Raw genomic sequence first — 20,436 nt, forward strand, 5'->3', positions numbered from 1 at the left:
AGTGAAAAAATGATAAAACACCGTAGCATGGTGTTCTTTCTGTTCCCTTTTTATTCTTACTAGTAAGTTATAGTCAGATACGCAATAATAGCTAATGCTTTTCTAATGCCCCATCCATGATGCAAAGATCCAGTCTACAGAGGTGCAAACAATTAGGCACAACATGTGCAGATTTTTAAGTGGATATGATTGCTGAAGTGTTTGTATTTTTAACATTTTTTACTTTTAAATATTTTTTATTCTACTTGTAGTATTTGCACATAACCATTTAGTCTAGAGATTTGCTAGTAATAAATTAAGAGTCCATTTCAACAACCAGTTTCAAGATGGAATATAAGAACTAGTCAGTAGTGTGCAACAACAGTAAACCTAACTTTAAGCAAAGTGTAAAGCATATCCTTTCTATTACAAATTAAATCTAAGAGAAAAAATAAGGCATTTATTTATGAGGGTTATGTATCACAGACTACATGGGAAGATACTGTATTTTATATCTGCTGTTTCTGTGGCAGGTTGCAGATCGCAATCTGGACTTCATCCCATTTAGAGAAGAAAATTACTTCTAGAACAGTGTTTCCAAAAATCTTAACCAATGCTATTTAGAAATGCTAGCACATGAGTCACAAACATTTTTTTGAAACATCTGAGCTTTTTATTATTTTCCTAATTTAGGTAAGTTATGAATCTTTGCTCACTGATGTCAGTGGTCAGTGGGAGCCTTTCCATTGATTTTAGTGGAGTCAGTCCAGATCTCTTTTCACCAGGCTGAGCCTTATTTCGTAAGACATGTTGTGATCAAAAGCCCAGGAGGTATGACTGAAGGTTTTATGTTGGTCTTACTGTTTGCATTTTAAGTTTAGAACAGAACATCGTAAATCCAATAACTACATAGATTTAGACTGCATGTTTGGGCATTATCAAACCCTAATGGAAGTTAGGAAAAAGTTATAAATCTGAAAGTGGAAGGACTATTTTTAAAGGTATGAGTGCACCTGTACTTTGTATTCAAGGGATCTTCAGAGCCTGTAACTACAGGACACTGACACATAGTACTAAATGTATCTGAGACAAACCAGTAGGGCTTCCTCTTAGACTTCAAAAAATATCATAACATGTGCTTTCAACTTGCCCAGTTAGAATGTAACATTCAGAGTTTCCTCTGAAAGGAGAAAAGCTCAGTACCTTTTGAGATCTGATTACATTTCTGTATTTCTTCATGTACAGTTTTGTACCAAACTAAATTCAAGCACTGATGGCTGGTGTAGGAACAAGAAAACTGAGGTAAGCTGCATGGTTATTATTTACTGTAAGGCTTCTCAACTTATTCCATTCACTGGCTTCATATTAGTAAAACAGCTAGTTTACATGTAGGATGAGCAAATCATGCTGATTATGGGGGGAATATTATGGTCAGCTGCAACAAAGATCTCAGAAGATCACACAGGAGGAACAGATTTTCAGTCTTACAATGATTTAACATTTAACTACACTGATAATTTTTGCAGCACTTTATAATTAACATGATATGAGTACAAAATGATAACTGACCTAGTGATGTATCTAGAGATGATTACGCAGAAGTTATTAGACTGATAACATTACACTTTTATCACTACATAATGATATAGTAAGAATATTTATTCAGAGAAAGCTGCCTCTTATCTAGGAAGTTTGCTCATTCAGCCCTCTAAGTGCACAGAAGACTAATGGATTTTTATACATATATCAAGTGCTTAAGTAAAAGTTTCTAAATGTAAACTGGGGAGCAGATTAAGGAAAAAAAATGTCTGAAGATACTCAGAGAGTTTGTATTTTGAAAACAAATATCCATAGATGATTACTGGCAACTCTACTTGTTTTCTGTCCAAAGTTATAGAGTTCATTTATGTTATGATTTAACTTTTCATATGTTTTCGCAATTTGTCATGTCAGAATTTGTTCATATAAACAAACGTGGACTCAGTGAAAACTACATCACAAATACTATTCTGTTATTTTTGTTTTGCATTAAAAAAACTGCTGTTTTTGTCTGCTGTTGTTGATTTTGCTTAGCTTATCATTAAGTATCACTGTCAAACCAGATATTTAAAAATGCTTCTCTCCACAAATAAGTACTGGGGAATATGTAATGTGGCACTTTTAATATGCCACTGAGCTTCAAAGAGCTTTGCCCAGAGCTAGGTTAGGGTACATTAGCAGTAACGTTGCAGCAAAGTCTTCAGTATGAGAAATACTTTTTATTCTACCTGTTTTAGGAACAATCCCCATAGCAACGTTACCAAAGTTTTAGCTGAGCAGAATTGGTGATTATGCCTAGTATTTATTCTTTCTAATTATTTAAAAAAGCAGTGAAAATTAAAAACAACAACAAGAACAAAAAACAAAACACAACAAAACATCAAGTAGCCACAAAATCAAATATTACAGCTATAAATCGGAACAGCTCTTACCTTGAAAATTAGGCTGAAGCCATTACATTTGAAATCAAACATAGTCTCAGTGGCACAAATACTCTCAAACTCATGCTGCTTTGCCAACTTGAGCTTTAGCTAAGCTTGGGCACAGAAGGATGCTGGAATTTCTACCTTTTTTCCACAGTTTAGGTTTTGCTAACAAATACAAAAATAACTCCAAGTGAAATGTGATAAAGGCTGAACTGGTAGACATTGCACTTGGTCATTTTATGAAGAACTCAATGCTTCAGAAAGGATGAGTATGGGGTGGAAGAGCAGAGAACAATTTACTGCCACATTCAGCCTTAGAAAGGAAAATTCCTCAAGGCCATAAGCTTTTATGACGAATGATAAAACTTTAAATAAATCTTTTTTATTTAAAAATATCATATTTATGGCAAATTTGCAGAGCCTCCCGCTTTGACTTGATGGACTATGTTTTCAATTTCAAAAGCTAAGATTATATTTTCCATGCATGTTTAAGGGTATCTAGTGATAGTTTGAAAAGAACCTCTCATCACTTAGGGCATGATAAATTGCTACTCTCCTCTTATTGCTGTTTACTATCTTGCCTCAAGCTCTTTCCCATAAGAATATCACACATATTATCTTATTGGCTGGAAATCCAACTGGGTGAAAAAGGCAGATGAATTTTCAAACACAAGTGGCTTCATTCTACTGTAACCTATTGGCTACAGTTCCCCCCTTTCCAGAAGGGGTGGGAAGTGGAAGAAATGGTGAAGCTGACCTGCCCAGTAGGAGATCCACACCTTGAGGTTAAGCCCTACAGTGGCAGTCTCAGATCTGTTTCTGACTCTGCCTACGATCCTTATTTCATGTCACATCACTTCTCTGTACTTGGGTTGAACATGAACTTCAATTACTGCACATCTGAAAACATCTATCAATGAAGACTCAGTTTAGTTTCAAATATTTATTATCACGTTTTACTGTTATGGGGTATGCAGTTCATGAACCAGGACTAATATTGCAAATCTCAAAGATTACAACAATAAATATCATTATAAGAATGAAGTGGGGACCTACAGAACTTTACTCAAGAAAAGAGGAAATGGACAGGATTGCTACAAGATACTTGGAATATTTAGTGAAATCTTTGCTTTTTTTGAAATGTCTGTGGTATGCATTCAACGTATCTGTCTGGGGTACAGAATATGTCAGTGTATAATTCATTCATTGCATAATGAGGATCAAACAAATAATAACGAGCAGTAAACCAGTAGGTTACTGGGAAGATCATAAACTGTGTTGCTGATTAACCATATTGGATGTGGAGGTCTAAGATTCCAAGTTAAGTAATTAATTTGCAAGACAAGAATACTGAGACAGCTTTTGAATTGTAATTTAAAATTCAGCTTTTTGTAATTGCCAGCCATAGAAGAAGAAATTATGCCCTTTTCTTTTTGTTGCAATGACATTTAAAGACTTTTACAAAGCAACTCTCTCTTGGAAGATCTAAGTGTGCTTTTCATGCTAGTTGCTTCTCTGCTTCTTTAATACACTGATATTTCTTAAAAGTGCTATTTCAGTAATTGCTGTTGCTATTAATATTCAGCACACTTTGAGGCTACTATTGAACAGCTGGACTTTGGATTTTCTTATGTTCAGAGTACCTGTTTTTTTCAAACAATTGTACATTTTTTTTTTCAATAGCAGTATTATGATTTTCAAAAGAAGTGATTTTTTTTTTCATTTTCTTTTTCATCAGTATTGTCCTCTCCATCACAGAAAAGACTACTGTTCATATATATATATATATATTTTTTTTTGCTTTGTGTCTCCTTATTTTATAATACTGCTCTAAGATACATGCAAGTCTTCACTATAATATTTTTCTGTAGGCTTAAGATAGTGCTTTATCATTAATGAAGACATCAGTGAAGTGGTTGTTGTAGCTAGCCTTACTTGAGACACATGCATGTATATATTTGTATATATATAAATATTTTTTGAATACCTTTGAGGGTCTATACTGATTTTTTTCCATCCCCACATGTGCTGTGTTGAATGTTGTAGACTGGCCACCTCAAAGCTCTTATTCAGATTTATGCAAGATGGAAGCGTACAAGAATTTAAAAGTTGAGCTACTTAATTAGAGTACCTTGTGGATAAGATTACAATTTCCAATGATGCTGCATCAATTACTTCACTAGAATAATTTAATTTTGAATTGCTTTTCTGTAACCAGGAGCAATGACTTCAACTGAAATCTAGTTGCAAATTAAAAAAAAAAGAAAAAAAAAAAGGTTAGAAAGAACCAGATATTACTCCTGGCTTAGGGCAGGCATACTAAAATGGTCCTGGGAAATGGCAGCAGAAAAATAGCTGCTTAGCTTGCCTTGAGAGCTAATCAGGGGGCTTCCTTTCTTGGATTTTAAGATGAATGGTTACTAAACAGAAACCTATCCCCCAAAGATTTCCACATGTACTGCAGTGTAGGAGTGCTACAAACACCTCAACAGAACATTTTGTGTTCTCAGGCAATGTAGTGACTCTTCCCTTATTCAAATAATAAAATTTGACTGCTACACCAGTTTTTGAGAAAAGAATACTGCTGAACATGACCTTGATGCATTACACAAGGCATGCGTTTCCAAATGAGAATACGGGGTCAAGATACAAGAATAACACTAATAGCATAGATTTCTCAGGGAGTCAATGCAATGACTCTTCATTTTTTATGATTTAGACTTTCTGAAATTGTCTCTATCTCATTCCTGAATTACTGTACTCAGAATTGGATTTAATATCGCAGCCGAATTGTCTTGCAGGCTCTGCTGTCCTGTATATCCCATTACAAAACTGTGTGTATCCTAATCCCCACCTGATTGAGCTGTACACTTTCAGCAAGTCCTTGCACAGTAGACTTTCTGGTACCATCAAGAAATGGAACATGCATAAACTAACTGTTTAAATAGCAACTTGTGCACAGAAAAATAATAGAAAAAGAACCAGTTTTGTTAAGATTTTGATTATTGGCAATGAAAAGTATGTTTAAGGCAGAAGCAAGTGTCATAAAACTAGAGAAAGTTGCAGGTCCATTAAATGGGATTAGAATTAAAAGCAAGCTTGTATAGAGTAATGTGCTAGAATTTGATAGGCATAAATGCTTAATACATAGCAGACATAACAATCAGCTCCAAAAATATGCAACAAGAACAAGTGAGACTATTTTCAAAACCCTATTGATTTTGCTGAGATAGTTAATGAAAATACCTTTACCACATTTTGTTTCAAACTCTATCTTTCTGAAAATTACTTTTTAGTATATGTATCTTTGAAGTTTCACTTCATTCTTTTTTTTTTTTTTTTTTTCTTTTGTTGGCTCCACGCACAGTTCTGATGGCAGCGTGCCTGGCTGGAGCAGGCAAACAGTTCACCTGCTTTGCTCTGTGGAGATGGAGGCAGGGTGTGTGGCTGAGCACTGTACATCTGGCTGCCCTCCACTGCTACAGGCAAGCTACTCAGGAATAGGAAGTCTGGTTTCCCCATCTGCCAGGGATGAGAAGTTCTGGAGAGTAGCTCTGAAAGCATCCAGGCTGTTGCTGACAATAAGATGTGCTGGGGCTGCTTTTCTCTCCCTGCAGCAATAGCTCTCAACCAAATTGCTAAGCTCTCACAAAACACACAGAATCATCTCCCAGACTATCCCTGGCCTGTGCTACCCTCCAAACAGTGTCCAGCTACTGCATGAGAGATGCTGTTCAGCACAGACTAAAGCTGTGTCCAGGCCATGCTCACAATAAACAGCACGGCAAGTGCCTATGCAGAGCCCATGCCCTGACCCTGCTCAGTTTGCAGCTGAGGCAGAGCCCACAAACCAAGCTGGGTTCATGGCTACCATCCAGCAGGGCCAGGAGTGACATGGGCCAGCAGCAGTGGCCTATTTGTGTGCATTTCCTCAGATTTCAACATTTCCAAAACACAAAGCTTGGTAGCAGTGTAGCTTGCAGAACACACACAATCACTGTTTTGTTTTTCCCCCAGAATTCAGACATGAAAGCTTTTTGGCAAACCTTGAAAATTCTTCTAAATTACTCTTCCCAGACAGCTTTAAGTTCTGTCAAGCATAACAAACTGTGTCAGTTCGTATGTCCACCTTTCCTCAGCAGGGATCTTTGCTAGATCACATGCATGCATATGTACAAATGAAAACAATACAACCAAATAAGTTCAAAGCAGGGATAAAATTGGATAAACTTACACAAGATACAAACAAAAAATGTGGTCCTTTCTTCCTAGGAAATGGCTTGTTGGGTGGCTTTATCAGCTAAAGCAAATACCTGGCTCTGTCCTCTGCAATACATGTAACTTTCTTATTGCTAATACTCTGCAAACCCCCAGGTGATACGAACAGCCTATGGGTTTCAGTGACTGTCAGAAACAAAGTAAAGTCTTAACCACATACCACAGTTGTCTTCATCAGCGTGATTCCCACAGTCATCCTCACCATTACAGTGAAGTTGTTGGGGCAAGCACTTGGTGATATTGCCACATGGAAAATAGCCCAGGGGGCAGGTGACACCGCCTCCAGAAACGTTATCTTCCAAAGAGTCACGGATGACTAAACAGACACAGAAAGAATATGCTTACTTCAAGGTATGCTCTTAATGTATAAAGATTGTTGGGATTATGCTTTTATAAATACTCATTTGCATTTGAATGTGAATATCAAGTGATAAATACATATTAGTTCTTTGGACATGCAATTACAAGAGTATATTAAGTACTGTCAACTTGGCAAGAAACATTTATATCGTAAGCTAATTAATATTTGCTTTGATATAAAGTAACCAGGTAATTCCTCCCCACGCATCCTAGTAATAAGATGGAAGTGCTAATCATACAAGAGAAATGACCTAAGGCCACTATTTAAAAGGATAGCTTTGCACTAGAAATTAATTTATTATAGTGATACACCAGATAAGCTATGCAGATATGCATTATATTAATTTGTGCTGAAATTTCAGCCCCAGATAGATAAGTCCTTTTTGTACAAAGTTAAAATTATGTATTTTTAAATGTATTCTAATTTTAAAGCAATTATTGGATGTAGACTGATCAAGGATCAAAGCACAAGGAAAGTAAGCTCAAATCTGTGACATCAATTTGTTGAAGAACGACTAAAGATTCTTCTGGTCCCCCATTCCTCTGCTCTCTGTACTCCAGCAGCTTCAGTTCCTCACATCTGCAGACACATGATGCCCTACCAGACCCTTCAGTGCAACTGAGGGACAAATTCTGCTGCCACCAACAATTTCTTTTGATGATAAATACAGTTTACAAGCTGCTTTTGTAATGGTTTGCAGAGTGTCAGCTTGAATTTCCTAATGTACAAGATCAGCTTCTTTCCATGAGCATTTGATGGAGAGGGTTTGAAATTACTCTAGCATGCAATTGGTTAAGTTGCCAGTATATTGGAAAGAGAGAAAAGCATCATCAGCCCACAATGTTACCTACTGCTCTTCCAGCTTCCAGATCTTCAGCAGCCCTAACCACTGAAGTACCATTCTGCAAAGGCTTGCTATTTAAATTTTGAAGTACTTTCAAAAAATAAAATAAAACCAGATAGTCATTACAGCTAACTTTTGACTTAGTGGATGCTGTAACAAAGGACTCAAGTTCCATACGAATTATATTTTAAGTTCCATTGCTATAGTGAAATACTTGAAATACTCTATACAAACTTCACCAGCTGTGATGGGCTGCTTGTTTCAGAAGTGACAATATGCTGTATGAACATGCAACTGTTTTTCCAGGCTATTTTCATAAGACAAAGTATGAATCTTTTACGTAACTTTTTCAGTTTAACAAGGAATGTGTTATTATACAACATCTAATTTTAGTCCTCATTTTTCTCCTACGCTAAGGTAATCACCTGAAAGTAAATTAAGTACTTCAAATTCATAAGAAATCTCTTCTGAAAGAACTTTCAACTGTTAAGCCCTTGACAATGTTTACAACTGTTGAAAACTGAAATGCAAGAGCAGTAGCAGGAGGAAATTCTGAGATAAATATTTTGTTATTCAGATACGCACAGAGTTGTCTTTGCTATTAGAAGTGTCCTGCATTGAAAGCCCTATATTCCAGCTAACCATTACTGTATGGTTTTTGAAATTTGAACGATTTTGCTTTTATGCACCACGCTATAACTTATGTAATGACTTAAATGTTTTAGGAATTATGCTTTAGGTCTCTAACCCTCCTGTACACAGGTACCTTAAAACATGGCTATATTCTAATCCCAGCACGAATTCTTAGCATGTTGTTCTCTGTAGTTCTGTGCTCATATTCATAACGTTTGTTTAACTTTTTCCACACAACAATAATTAGCAAAAAAATTTATGCTGATATAATGATATAATATTAAGCACATGTGGCACTTAGTGCCTAAAGTCTCATGCTGGCAAAAGATAAAAATCAGACAACTGAGGCTCCCTTCAGTGCAGTTATCTGTCACAATTTGAGCAACTGAGATACCTGGTTAGAAACACCAGTGTGGAAAAAACAAATGGAAATGAAAAACAAAACAAAACAAAACAACCCTCTACATTTTGTCAAGTTGTTTTCACTACACACTGGAGACATATTGATACTGAGCTGAACATTGCACTTACAGAGGTTGATGTCTATACAGGTTAAATTGCAAATAATGGCATTTATCTTCTCACATCAGCATTCAACGGACTTTCATAGGGTTTTCTAGAAAGTATTATTTAGTCAAATGGTATTAATTCCTGAACGAATTAATGAATATTTTCTGTCACGGTTCAAAAATAATTCTGTGTGGAAGAGTAAACACAGTAAGGGATTGTGTGATTTTATGAATTCTCTGGAAATGCATAGCCTTATGACACCTATTCTGAATCTCTGAATCACTTGTTTTGGGCTACAGAGGATTACTCTGGCATGTAAATATCTGACTGGGAAGGAAGATATCAAGGCATCAACATGTAACAGCATCATCCAAGTCTAACCATTGAAAGTACTGGTCTTTGTCCTCTGACTTGTTAACATCATTTTGTTTATGCAAAAAAAGACAGAAGTTTGAGCCCTGCAGATCACAGCAGATTTATGAATGGAAAAACCCCAAGCCTTTGGGGAAATATTTGGCAAACTTGACTAAGGTAGGGAGGTGGTAAGAAAAAATCCACTGTAAAATGCTAGACAATATTCAAATGTTTATCTTTTGGATTGAGAAAATTTAAACAGTGTTTTATATGTGAGTGAAATAAAGATAGCACTGCAACAACAGCAACAAAAAAATCTATGCTTATTTTGCACATACAGACTGTTCTGACACTGGAGTTTATCATGTCAGGATGATCTCTCATACTGTCTTTATCATGCAGTATTAAAGGTGTCAACCTTAGTACCTGTTACTCATTTTCCAATACGAGAAAATTGAACCACTCTTCTGATAGTTCATGTTTCATTGACTTGTCTTTTTAGCTGCTAAACTTCCTGATAGAACAGCTCTAAAATTATTGATTAAAGATTATTTCATCATGTCACTAGCTATCTCTGTGTTAAATCAAAAAAAAAAAAAAGGAAATTTATTTTGTGCTCCTTTTATTAACCCATATGTTATGTCTCTGTTGCACACGTGTATCAAGCTTCAAAGGTACTCCTAATGTTTTATGGGTTCTCATTCACATCCAGGATAGAATATCTCAGCTTTGCTTCTTACAGCCAAACTAGCACTGTAAAAGCATGAGAACCCCTATAACACAAAAGAAGTACCAGCAGCAAAGCATATAAAAAAATAACTTGGCTTAAAGATACAAAATTTTTCTGTTTTATAATGAGAAAGTTTGGCCAATATTGTGATCTTCCACAGCTGACAGAGAAAGACTGATGTCCTTCAGAGAGATGACAAACTGTGCAGCCTACAGACAGATAAAGGAAGATAATTTTTTTTTTTTTAGATGTGTATATAGCTACAAAGGTAAAAACTAGATAAAAGGAGGAAGTTAGGACAGATTTGTTTAGGTCTCAATAGTGAGGATGAAAAGTATACATCTGTGACTGACCTGATTACATCAAAATGATTACTTTTACAGATATTCCAAGAAAAATATGTATATATCATATATCCTACATAAAACCACCTCTTGCTCTCCCAGTTGTCAGAGATAATTTCACATATTTCAGCATTTTTTTTCCTCAGAGTGATCAGAGTAAATATTAAAACATTTGCAACGTTTTTAGAACAAATGGAAAAGACAGGTGAAGTGGTATCATAAGAAATGGAAAACAGGAACAAGCTGACAAGATGCTTGCCGTCTCTTTACAGGATAATATTGCACAGACTAGTGCTCGTTCATGATTTCTGAAAATCTGAATCTCTTTCTGACTGTCAAGTACTTTGAGATCTCCCTCCCTGCCCCCAGTCCCAACTCTTCTCGAACTTTAATCAAGAAGACAAGAGAACATGTAATGCACCTTTTAAGCTAGTCCAGACCTGCTGTTTTGAGGCACTTATTGCTGAGGCACTCATCCACAACTTTTTTTTTTTTTTTTTTTTTTTTTTTTTTAACCTTGAAGAAGGCAGTTAACTCTTCTCTTGGGCTTTAAAACACGAGACTAATTTAACACTGCTGAAGTATTCCTTTTTTAAAAGGAATGAGCCAAAGCTGGCTTGTCATCTAGTTAAGATGACAAAACTGTCTCCTCTAGAGATGCAGAATCACTGAGGAAAGAACACAACAGCCCCTCTTTAAGATCTTATAAGGAGAAACCAAGAAGAGAACGTATTTGGGAAAGAACAAGATATTCTCAGGAGAACACGGCTTTCCTTCAAACTGACCTGATCCATCTAGCTTACTATTTCTGTGCATTCTTTATAAAAAAAAATACAACAAAACTGCATGAACTCTTACAAACAGGTAATGGGTCACAAATGGTATTTGAGAAGCCAAGTAAGAGATGTGCACTAGAAGTTAACGCAGTCACTTGTAGCTCCATATGAAAAGGGAATGTGACTCGGCCATGGAAAAAAGACTGGGCTGATTAGACAGAACAGTTAAACTAATGAAAGCAGCGTGACTCACTCTTTGGTACTTGCTGGTCACGAGTCCCAGTTGTGTTACTGGAGGTTCAAATAAGGGCATATCATGATAGCAGGAAAATATTTCTGTATTTTCCAAAATTATAATCAACTGAAGACCCACTGTCAGGAGTCCAAAATGACTCTCAAATGCCATCAGCCAAGTTAGCTAATATGTTTGTTTTTCACTTGGAATAAGTTATCAGTTTGAAAGCATGGAGGGTGAGGAAATCCAACTATTTTTAAAAAGTTTGAAAAGATTACAAGGACTGACAAATGATCATGGTGCTGAAGAATACACCCTGTACTTACTATCATGGAAAATTATTTTACTAGGGCTACAAAAGCCCTAGTTTTTCAGAGCCTAATGTAAATTTATCAAATGAGGAGGCCTCCCCCCCACCCCCCAATTTTATCTGTTACTAGTACTGTACTTCTGTACACATTGGCAAATGGGCTAGAGCAAGAAAAATCTGAACATTTTATTTTAAAATGGCTGTTTTGAAACAGAATATTTCCTTTGTCTTAAACAGAAGAGTCAACAAAGAAAATGTTAAAGTTGAAATTGATTTTGCCTGTCATTTCTGTTCCAGCCTGAACACTTCAAGATGACAGGAGATTAAAAAAATTCTTTTCTGCTGAAAGTTATTTGAAGGGCCCGTGAACTGCCTTTCAAAAACCTTTAGCGTGATATAGAGGAGGAGAGCTCATAGGACTGTAACCTTTATTTTCAAAGATAAGTCATCAGAATAAGGTTATAAAACAGGTTTATAACTGAGTTCCTTTAGTTTAAAAAAGGGATAATTGATAATTGATGAAGAATAATAATGACAAGTTGTTGACCAAACAGAAGCATTTGAATTGCTATATGTCAGGAAAAAAGATACAGGAAGATCTTACAAAGACAATACTTTTTTTTTTTTTTTTTTTTTTTTTTTAAATGAACTGTTCTCTGAACTTATTCTCTGAATTTTCATCACAATAACGTCTAGAAGAAGATCATATCTAATTAATTATTAGTTCCAAATTATTCAGCTTCTTCCTATTAAACAAAGAATTGTTTGGATCAATTTATGATAAAGACCAAGATTAAGTTAGTCCAGTTTCAGGATAAAGTATGAAATTAACATTTTTATGCTATTACTTAACTTACTACAGCTTTGTCAGTAGAATGCATCCTTTTCAGCAACTAATTTTAAAGAAGTATCAACTTTGGGAGAGACTTTCTCAGGAAAATATTACTAGTGATTTCTGTCACTGTGTGATGGGAATCCTATGCTATTAAAATTCTAGCTATTAAAATAAAAAAAAACAGTAAGTAATTATTAAAAACAGATTCTATTTTAAGGAAGACTAAAAAACAGTTTACACACTTGAACTTGAATGCTGTTAATATATGCATTTGGAGTAACTTCCTTGGGCAAAAATTGTTGACCAATACATGCCTTGTTCTAGTGATGACAGATACTGTAACATTAATCCTGGAGGCAAAACATCCATGGCTTAAAAGATTTCAATGTCTGTACAAGACCTCCACTGGAATATTAATCAAACTGTTATCATTATGTTGCCTTTTCCTTAATTTGCTCCTCTTCCCCTTTGCTAATTGTTCAGCCCTGATGTCTATAATTTATTCAGAATCTCAAATGGTTGCAAAAATTTCATTTGTAAAACCCTAGTCACCTTTTTATATTTTGGCTACTACTACCAGAATTACATTTTTCAGTTGTATTGCAGTCCATTCATGTTTACTTGACCATATCAGATGTCATTCTAGGAATGTGCACTACCTGAATTACACACGCATAGGTTTACAACTAACTATAGAAAACATTTGCTTTCACTAAACACAGTACAGAGCAAAGGAGTTTATCAGAAAAGATGCATATACAATGACTGCCTATTCTGCATGCTGATCTGGTCATTATCTTGGATTTTAATTTCATATTGTATCTTTACATCTTGCTGTGTATTTCAGAATGCCTTCATTTCAAGAGCAGCCTACAAAGCTGCACAAAATTTGCACTATCTTTTGCAAAATATAGACTCCAATCTCATAGCAACATTACTGAAGCTAGTTATCAATTATGCCACAGCTAATTCAGTCTAATTAATCCAGCTGTAGCACTGGAAGATCCTCTTTGTCGAACCGCCAGATAAATCAGCTTCAGGGCCAGAAACTGCAAGCAGAGCAATTCAGACTGGTCACATGGCACCTTGCCAGAGGATTTGGCTCTGCACCTTTTATTAATTTGTCTTTTTGTTCTGCTTACAGAGAACTTAGAACAAAAGGACTCTAATGCACAGAAAAGAGCTTAAAAAGCTACTATTATCTGAAAAAGCCCCAAAATGTAGCATAATGAATTTTAACTGGAAACTCACATTTTGTGAGGCATTCCCAGAGGTTGAAGGTTCAGCACAATGTCTGACACAGAGACACAAATTAACGAGCAGAGACAAGCCTGTCTGTCACTCCCCTTTCCCCCTTCTTCTTCTCCCCAGATACACAGAACTGAAATTATGTCTGACTATTATTTTGGTAAACAATCAGGTTTCTGGGTTTTGACATCATTTCCAAGGTAGGCTTTTATTTGGCCTACTGTGTTTTTTGTTTGTTTGTTTGCATTGGTATAACTCCTGGGGTGTCACTAATTTCTGTTTTATATTAGCGCAACATCAAGTGTGGACAGATGAAACACTAAGGTTTTCTCTGGGTGGCTTTAGGCCTAGAACAAAAGGGAAGATATAAAAATGAAGTAAGTGTATTAAATATATCGCACCAGGTAGCACCATCCCACCTGAAAGACCCAGAAAGGCATTAGCTAGCCATCAGACACATTCCCTCCCAGGGGATTCTGTCTCACAGACACTGTGGAGCAGGCTTGGGCTGGTTCTTCAAGGCCCAAAATCTGTTTCAAATAATCACTTTTTTCTTCCTTTGCAACACCTCATTTATGAGTTTAAACACTTACATTAAAAACAAATAAATAAAATCTCTAGGCTTCACACCAGGAATAGTGTTTTTGATACTTTGTAATACCAGGAAAAAAAAAACTTATTTAGCAGCATTTTTCCTAACTCCTAACATGCCTAATGGTTTGCTAATGAAGTTTTTTTGTTTATCTCAGCAATAACGTAATTTAAAATGTACTTTAGCCAAGAGGATCGAGAACACTTGGTTATCAGTAAATTAGTGTCCCTCAAGCAACAATCACTCATGACATCTGGATAATCAACACTCTGAAATTAAATACCTAATGAGGGATTACTGGAGAGAAGTTCACTTCAGATGTGTTGCTTTGCATAAATTAACCTGATCAGCCATAAGTGACTGTAAAGTAAGCAAAAGTGAAATACTGCTTAGTGGAAACCAAACCATTCAAATTAACTAATAACAGATGTTTGTAATAGAGCGCTTAAGTTTCCATAAAGAAAAGGCAGCTTTATTTGATTTTCATGAAACACTGTTATATGCAGGGGAGAAAATTTTGTACATGGGTATTCATGCATCCATGCATGCACAGAAGAAAAGAAAACTAGGAGATGAAGAAAAAGTACTCATAGTGAAGTCCTAAGAGAAAGCTGCAAGGAAAAAAAGTGAATGAAATCAGTAATGCAATGAACAGGGCATTTACTTGCTGATACTCTAGTTGTACGATGGTCTGAGAATCCATTATTTGTAAATGAGCAAAAGAGCAAAGAATTATGTGACTGTCATTAACTGCTCATAACAGAAAACAATCTACAAGGTCTTAATGGTTTGCCTAACATCTTAGGTCTTCCTTCCCCGCCCCCCCCCCCAAAAAAAAATAATTGCATGACTTAGCTGTAACTTCTTTTCCACATTTGGTATGTTCTTTTGGTAGAAAAAGAGAAAAAAAGAAAAAAAAGAAGAAAAAAAAGACTGGCATAATGAATACCTTGCCATATTGATGAAAGAGAATAGATTTGAGAACTGCCAACCTGACTTTGGACTAAACGAAGGAACCTGAGGAAGGATGGTGGAAGATTTTTTCCTCTTTCTCCATCTCTTACAGTTCTTTAGTCCCTTATTTTGCTACAGAGTGGCTTGAACTAAGAAAGCTGTGCTTCAGCCACACTTTCAGAAGTCACAACATTTTTTGTCTTCTCTCAGGTAACACAAACTGAAACAAATCTTTTTAAAAGAGAGTTAGTAATTCAGGTAAGCTTTCCCAGTCTAGAACTCCAGAGAGTGAGAGGAAAAAAAAATACTGCTTTGGGAATCTTACCCAAAGTATTTGAAATATGAAGCATAGTCTGTTTGTTTCATTCCTCGTGCCTTTAAGGAAAGCTGAAAGGATTTTTATGATAGTTCTTAAAATGGATTTAAGCCAGCATAACTTAAAATGAAGCTCTGAAGCATATTTAAGACTAATTTTGTAACAATAAAAACATATTCTTTCTTGGTGAGCCCGAGACAGGATTATCTGATACACTTTATTTATTCACATATTTTTGTTACTAATAACAATTTATAACTATTAAGAATTCAAATTTAATATAGAACTACAAGGTCAGATTTAGGAGGTTGCTATAAATCTGTGTGTTCCCATCCTCCTAAAGTGTTATAAAATGAAATTCTCTTTTTTTCTATTTCTGAAGTAAAACAAATTGAAAATATTTTAGGGAATTTGCCTTTTAAGGGTTCATGTGACTACTTTGAGAAGAATAAATTTGGGGACACTGTGCTTCAGTAAATGAATTCTTGGATTCCAGCTAATAAATACTTGGTTCAATTTAAAGAAATCACACAGTGTCTATTATATTTTTATTATGAGTAAACATCATTTACCACTATTAGTTTTGACGCTCCAGTTAAAGTGCTATAAATCAGAAGTTATCTCAAGCTCATAGGGTTTCTGACTTTGTTAAAGTGAATAGTGTTAGCTAGCTGACCAGTCATCAGAGACATCTGGCTTATTTCTTCTTTTGCAGACTCTAGAAACGTGCATGCAGATTAAGATTTCAAGATGGACCTTTAGATTATACAAAATCATTAATGTAAATAGATCATTAGCAGCACATAGGTGTAAGTTACATGGATATTAATTGCTTACAACGAAGTTAGAAAAGATAATGAGCAGCTGCACCGAGAAGTCCGTCTCCATTGTAGATGCAGTTTGGCAAAACAATATATTTGCATGGGCTCCTGATGGATGTAGCCCCCACATTGACTCTACCTCCTCCTTTCTCTCAAACCCAGTCCAGCTAAATCAACACATTATGAAGCCCTTTCCTGACACTGAACATTTTCTCATTGTCAACACACATGAAAGCATACTCTGTGAAGGAGCTTAAATTAGAGCAATACTATCGTGGCCCACCTCTAGCATGGCACAGGAAGCAGGAGACAGGGCTGGAAGGAGGAGAGGCTTGCTCTGACCGTGATCTGCTCCATCATCCTAATCCCAGCACACCTTTCTGCCAGGTCTCTGTTCACATCTGATGTGCCTGCTTGAAGAGGAGGCTTTATGGGGCATGGCATTCAGAAGGATGCCTGCAAAAAGGCAGCTGTGGTCTCAGCAGGGTTTTTAGCACACAAGCACGATAGCTGTATCATACCATTAGACAGGGGACTGAGAAGGCAGAGTATTGCAACACAGCATTGCCAAAGGCTTTCTGTAGCTAAATGCTTTGACAGACATCTTAAATCACAGGCAACAGGATATGAAAGGATATTTATCATGTAAAATCAATGCCTCTGTATACTGGATTACTTTTATTGTTTATCATGTTAAGGACAGTGACGTACTTTTTTTTTTTTTTTTTTTTAATAAAAAGAAGAAAATAAAACTGGAAGACCTTAAGTGCATTTGACCCTATACTATAATCTGTAGCTTATCCAGTGAAAACATCAAATATTTTTAATTCCTAATGCTTCCCTATATACAATATACAGAATATTGCTGGACATATCTGGAGAATAAATGCTAAAATGGAATATTTTTTATTATGATACATTATTTCAATGAAGATTTAATTCCTAAAAAGATTTTTCTGTTTCACTAGAGATCTCAATCCAGCCATATTTATGTTTTATAGATTGAATATGGCAGTTGTATCAGTAACAGTATATTTGTAACTTACAAGATCACACTCCAGTACTCAAAATAGTTGTTGACAGGACTCGCTAGTAAGGTCAAATCCTTTGTAGCTGTGTATTATTTAAAAATATCTTCTGTATTTTCCAAAGCTGCAGATCCACAGAAACAAGAGAGAAACGAGTTGGTTTTTCTGTGTGACAAACCAACCTGGCTAGAAAGTGATGTGAAATACGTACGTAACTTAAAAAGAAAACAAAATAAAACAAAAATCAAACAGTGATAAAACCTAAGAAATATTTAGATAGGCATTCTAGAGAAATCATCAGCTATTAATAAATAATAATAATAAAAAAACTGAAATGTATCAGGAAAGGAAAAACCTCACATGACTTGTAAGCCTTAGGAGTGCAGAAAATTCAAACTGTTCAATACCCATGTAGTTGGAAAGAAGGAAGTGGTTGTATTCTTTCTGCATGATGTTGAAAGTCTGTACCAAAGATAAAGTAGGATTTTTAAGTGAAAATAATTTCAAACCAGACATAGGAGGGATTTGAAAGGAATTACTTGAGAAACACTTTAAAACTAATGTTGTTGTATAACAAGGCTTGAGATCTGAAGAAAATACCAAGAGACTAGAGGCTTGTAGCGTTATTTGAATACAAGCAAGGTCTCTGCAAATCAGTGTCTATAGTTCCTAGGTGAAACTTCGTAACAGTTAATTCATGTCCTACCGTGGAACCGAAGACGAGAAAACAACATGGCGAAGTGTACTTTCATGATAGAAGAGCCTTCATGACTAAACTTCTAAAAACACAATCATCTTTGTCAACTGTATTGCTATTAATTTTCCCAGACTAGTCAAGATGTTTATCCTACAATCACATGGCTTTTAGATTCACTGAGGTAGTCCTTTCCCTTTTCAAGTCCCCACAGATTGCTTTAGATTACAGTTTAGGTTAAGGCGTTATTACTCAGATGGGGAGCCGAGACATTGCCATATGTATGGCAAATGTTTCTGCTAATTTTAGGTTTCTGAATCAGCTTCATAGATTACTTAAAGCACAGCTTTCACGGATTTCAGTGGCAGCTGTGAAACGATCACTGCTACATCAGGATTATCAAGCTGACAACTAGAAAACCTGACATATAATTATTTTCCTTTTATGAAGCATTTAGAGCATCCCTGTTGGGAGCAAGAAACAGGAAGATAAATCAGTTTTCCACAGCAGAGTTCAGTTGCCTTCATCGCATAGACGTCATTTTATAATCTCCAGCCTTATTCACAATTTACCTTTCTTTTCTGCCACAAGTTAAGTTGGTCACACAGACAGCATAATTCACCACACACTTCTCACTCATTCTTCAAGTGCAGTCCACGGAGCACAAATTCTTGGGGAGCTACTGCATGAAGAAAATGTACTATGTGCACATAGGCTAAATTAAGTTTAGGAATCAAGATGAATGATGCCAACACTGAGTTTATAAAATTAATAATGTTATTTGATGTAGGTATCATCCTGGGTTCTTAAAGAGGAAATCAGTTTTCCTCCCACATTTCATAATATGACACCACACTGCACCACTAGTTCAGTACAGTTAGCTCTGTGGACCTGAAAGCATTAATTATCAACCCCTGAGCAGAGGTGTTATGCAGGAGGTAGAGATATTTTGCAACAAGACAGTAAGCAATGTGATAATCCTGAGCTTCCTTACAGGGTTTGTAGCAGAGCAGAGAGACTCCACCAAGCACAGCTCCTTTTTCCACTCAGCCCCTGACCTTATTCTTCAGGTACTCTAGTCTCCCCTCTGAGCTCCTTGTCTTTTCCTTTAATTAATTCACTGTTCCCTGCTGGCTCCCTTTTACACTGCCCCTTTGCTCAGCCTCTACCATCTCAGACTTAGAGCCTTTCTGATTTCCATTTCCCTTTCTAAGTAGTGTTAGCTTTTCCCTTCACCTCTCTGCTCCCTTGTCTCACCTCCCTTTCCCTTTCGCCTCTACTTTAAGTCTCCTCACTCAGTCCTTCCCAATACATTTTCATCTTTTCTGTCTTTCAAACACAACCAGAATGACTTCCTGATCCTCTCAGCTTCGTACAACCCCAACACCTTGAACAAGTCATTTCAAAGTCTGATTTGATGGCTTCAAAGAATAGGGCACGCAGCACTACCAGGACACCTTCCCTCCGATCACTGGTGGCAGTTCCTCTGATGAGCTTCACGCTGGTCTCTAGCATTAAGGCAAATTATCGGAGAAGCTTCATTTTTATATGATGGCAAGTAGGCTTGAATAGGCTCATCCCCTCTAGCAAGGATGGCCCATAAGAGCACTATCTCTCAGTGATTTTGTGGGGGAATACTGCAGAAGCCCTTATTATTTTAAGAAAAGTGATTTTCTACTGCAGTCACTAAAGAAAGGGAATATTTTCAGAAAATTTAGGTTCCGAGTGGTTACAAAGCAACAGAGAAAGTACCTGTGGACATAAAAAGATTTGGTATCGTAGCTCATACTGTGCAGATGGTGCACTGGCAATTTGCTTTGCACAGAAAATTGCTATATTCATATTTGGGCTTTGCTTAGCAAGCACAGAACACTTGAATTTCTAATAATAGAGGTGGAGAAATCTTTGTAGTAGGCATGCCATTTCTCTAAGTTCTGTACTGAAAGTTAAAGGTACACTCTGGTGCAAGCTTATTCCCTTCCCCAACAAATTTCAAGCACCTGCTTCAAAGCAAAAGGTATGATAATTTGCTTAGCACAGGATTTCCAGAAGCACTCAACACAGGTGAAGTACCAGTTCCTCTTGAAAAACTCAAGTGATTTTAGTAAAGTTTTATACAAGTGTCTTTT

At 36.2% G+C, this 20,436-nt stretch overlaps 1 protein-coding gene across 4 annotated transcripts in view; it reads right to left on the bottom strand.

Annotated features, from left to right (window-relative positions):
* RXFP1 (relaxin family peptide receptor 1) overlaps positions 1–20,436 on the bottom strand; it is a 59,518-nt gene that overhangs the window by 27,050 nt on the left and 12,032 nt on the right. For 3 of the 4 annotated variants that reach the window (XM_035325909.1, XM_035325907.1, XM_035325908.1), the window contains one exon: positions 6,883–7,038. The exons of the other annotated variant lie outside the window; for it this stretch is intronic. In XM_035325909.1, coding sequence (XP_035181800.1) covers positions 6,883–7,038 — 156 coding nt within the window. The remainder of the gene's footprint in view (positions 1–6,882; positions 7,039–20,436) is intronic. 4 annotated transcript variants of the gene reach the window in all.

Source organism: Oxyura jamaicensis, chromosome 4, assembly GCF_011077185.1.
Source record: "Oxyura jamaicensis isolate SHBP4307 breed ruddy duck chromosome 4, BPBGC_Ojam_1.0, whole genome shotgun sequence".
NCBI classification, from domain to species: Eukaryota; Metazoa; Chordata; class Aves; order Anseriformes; family Anatidae; genus Oxyura; species Oxyura jamaicensis.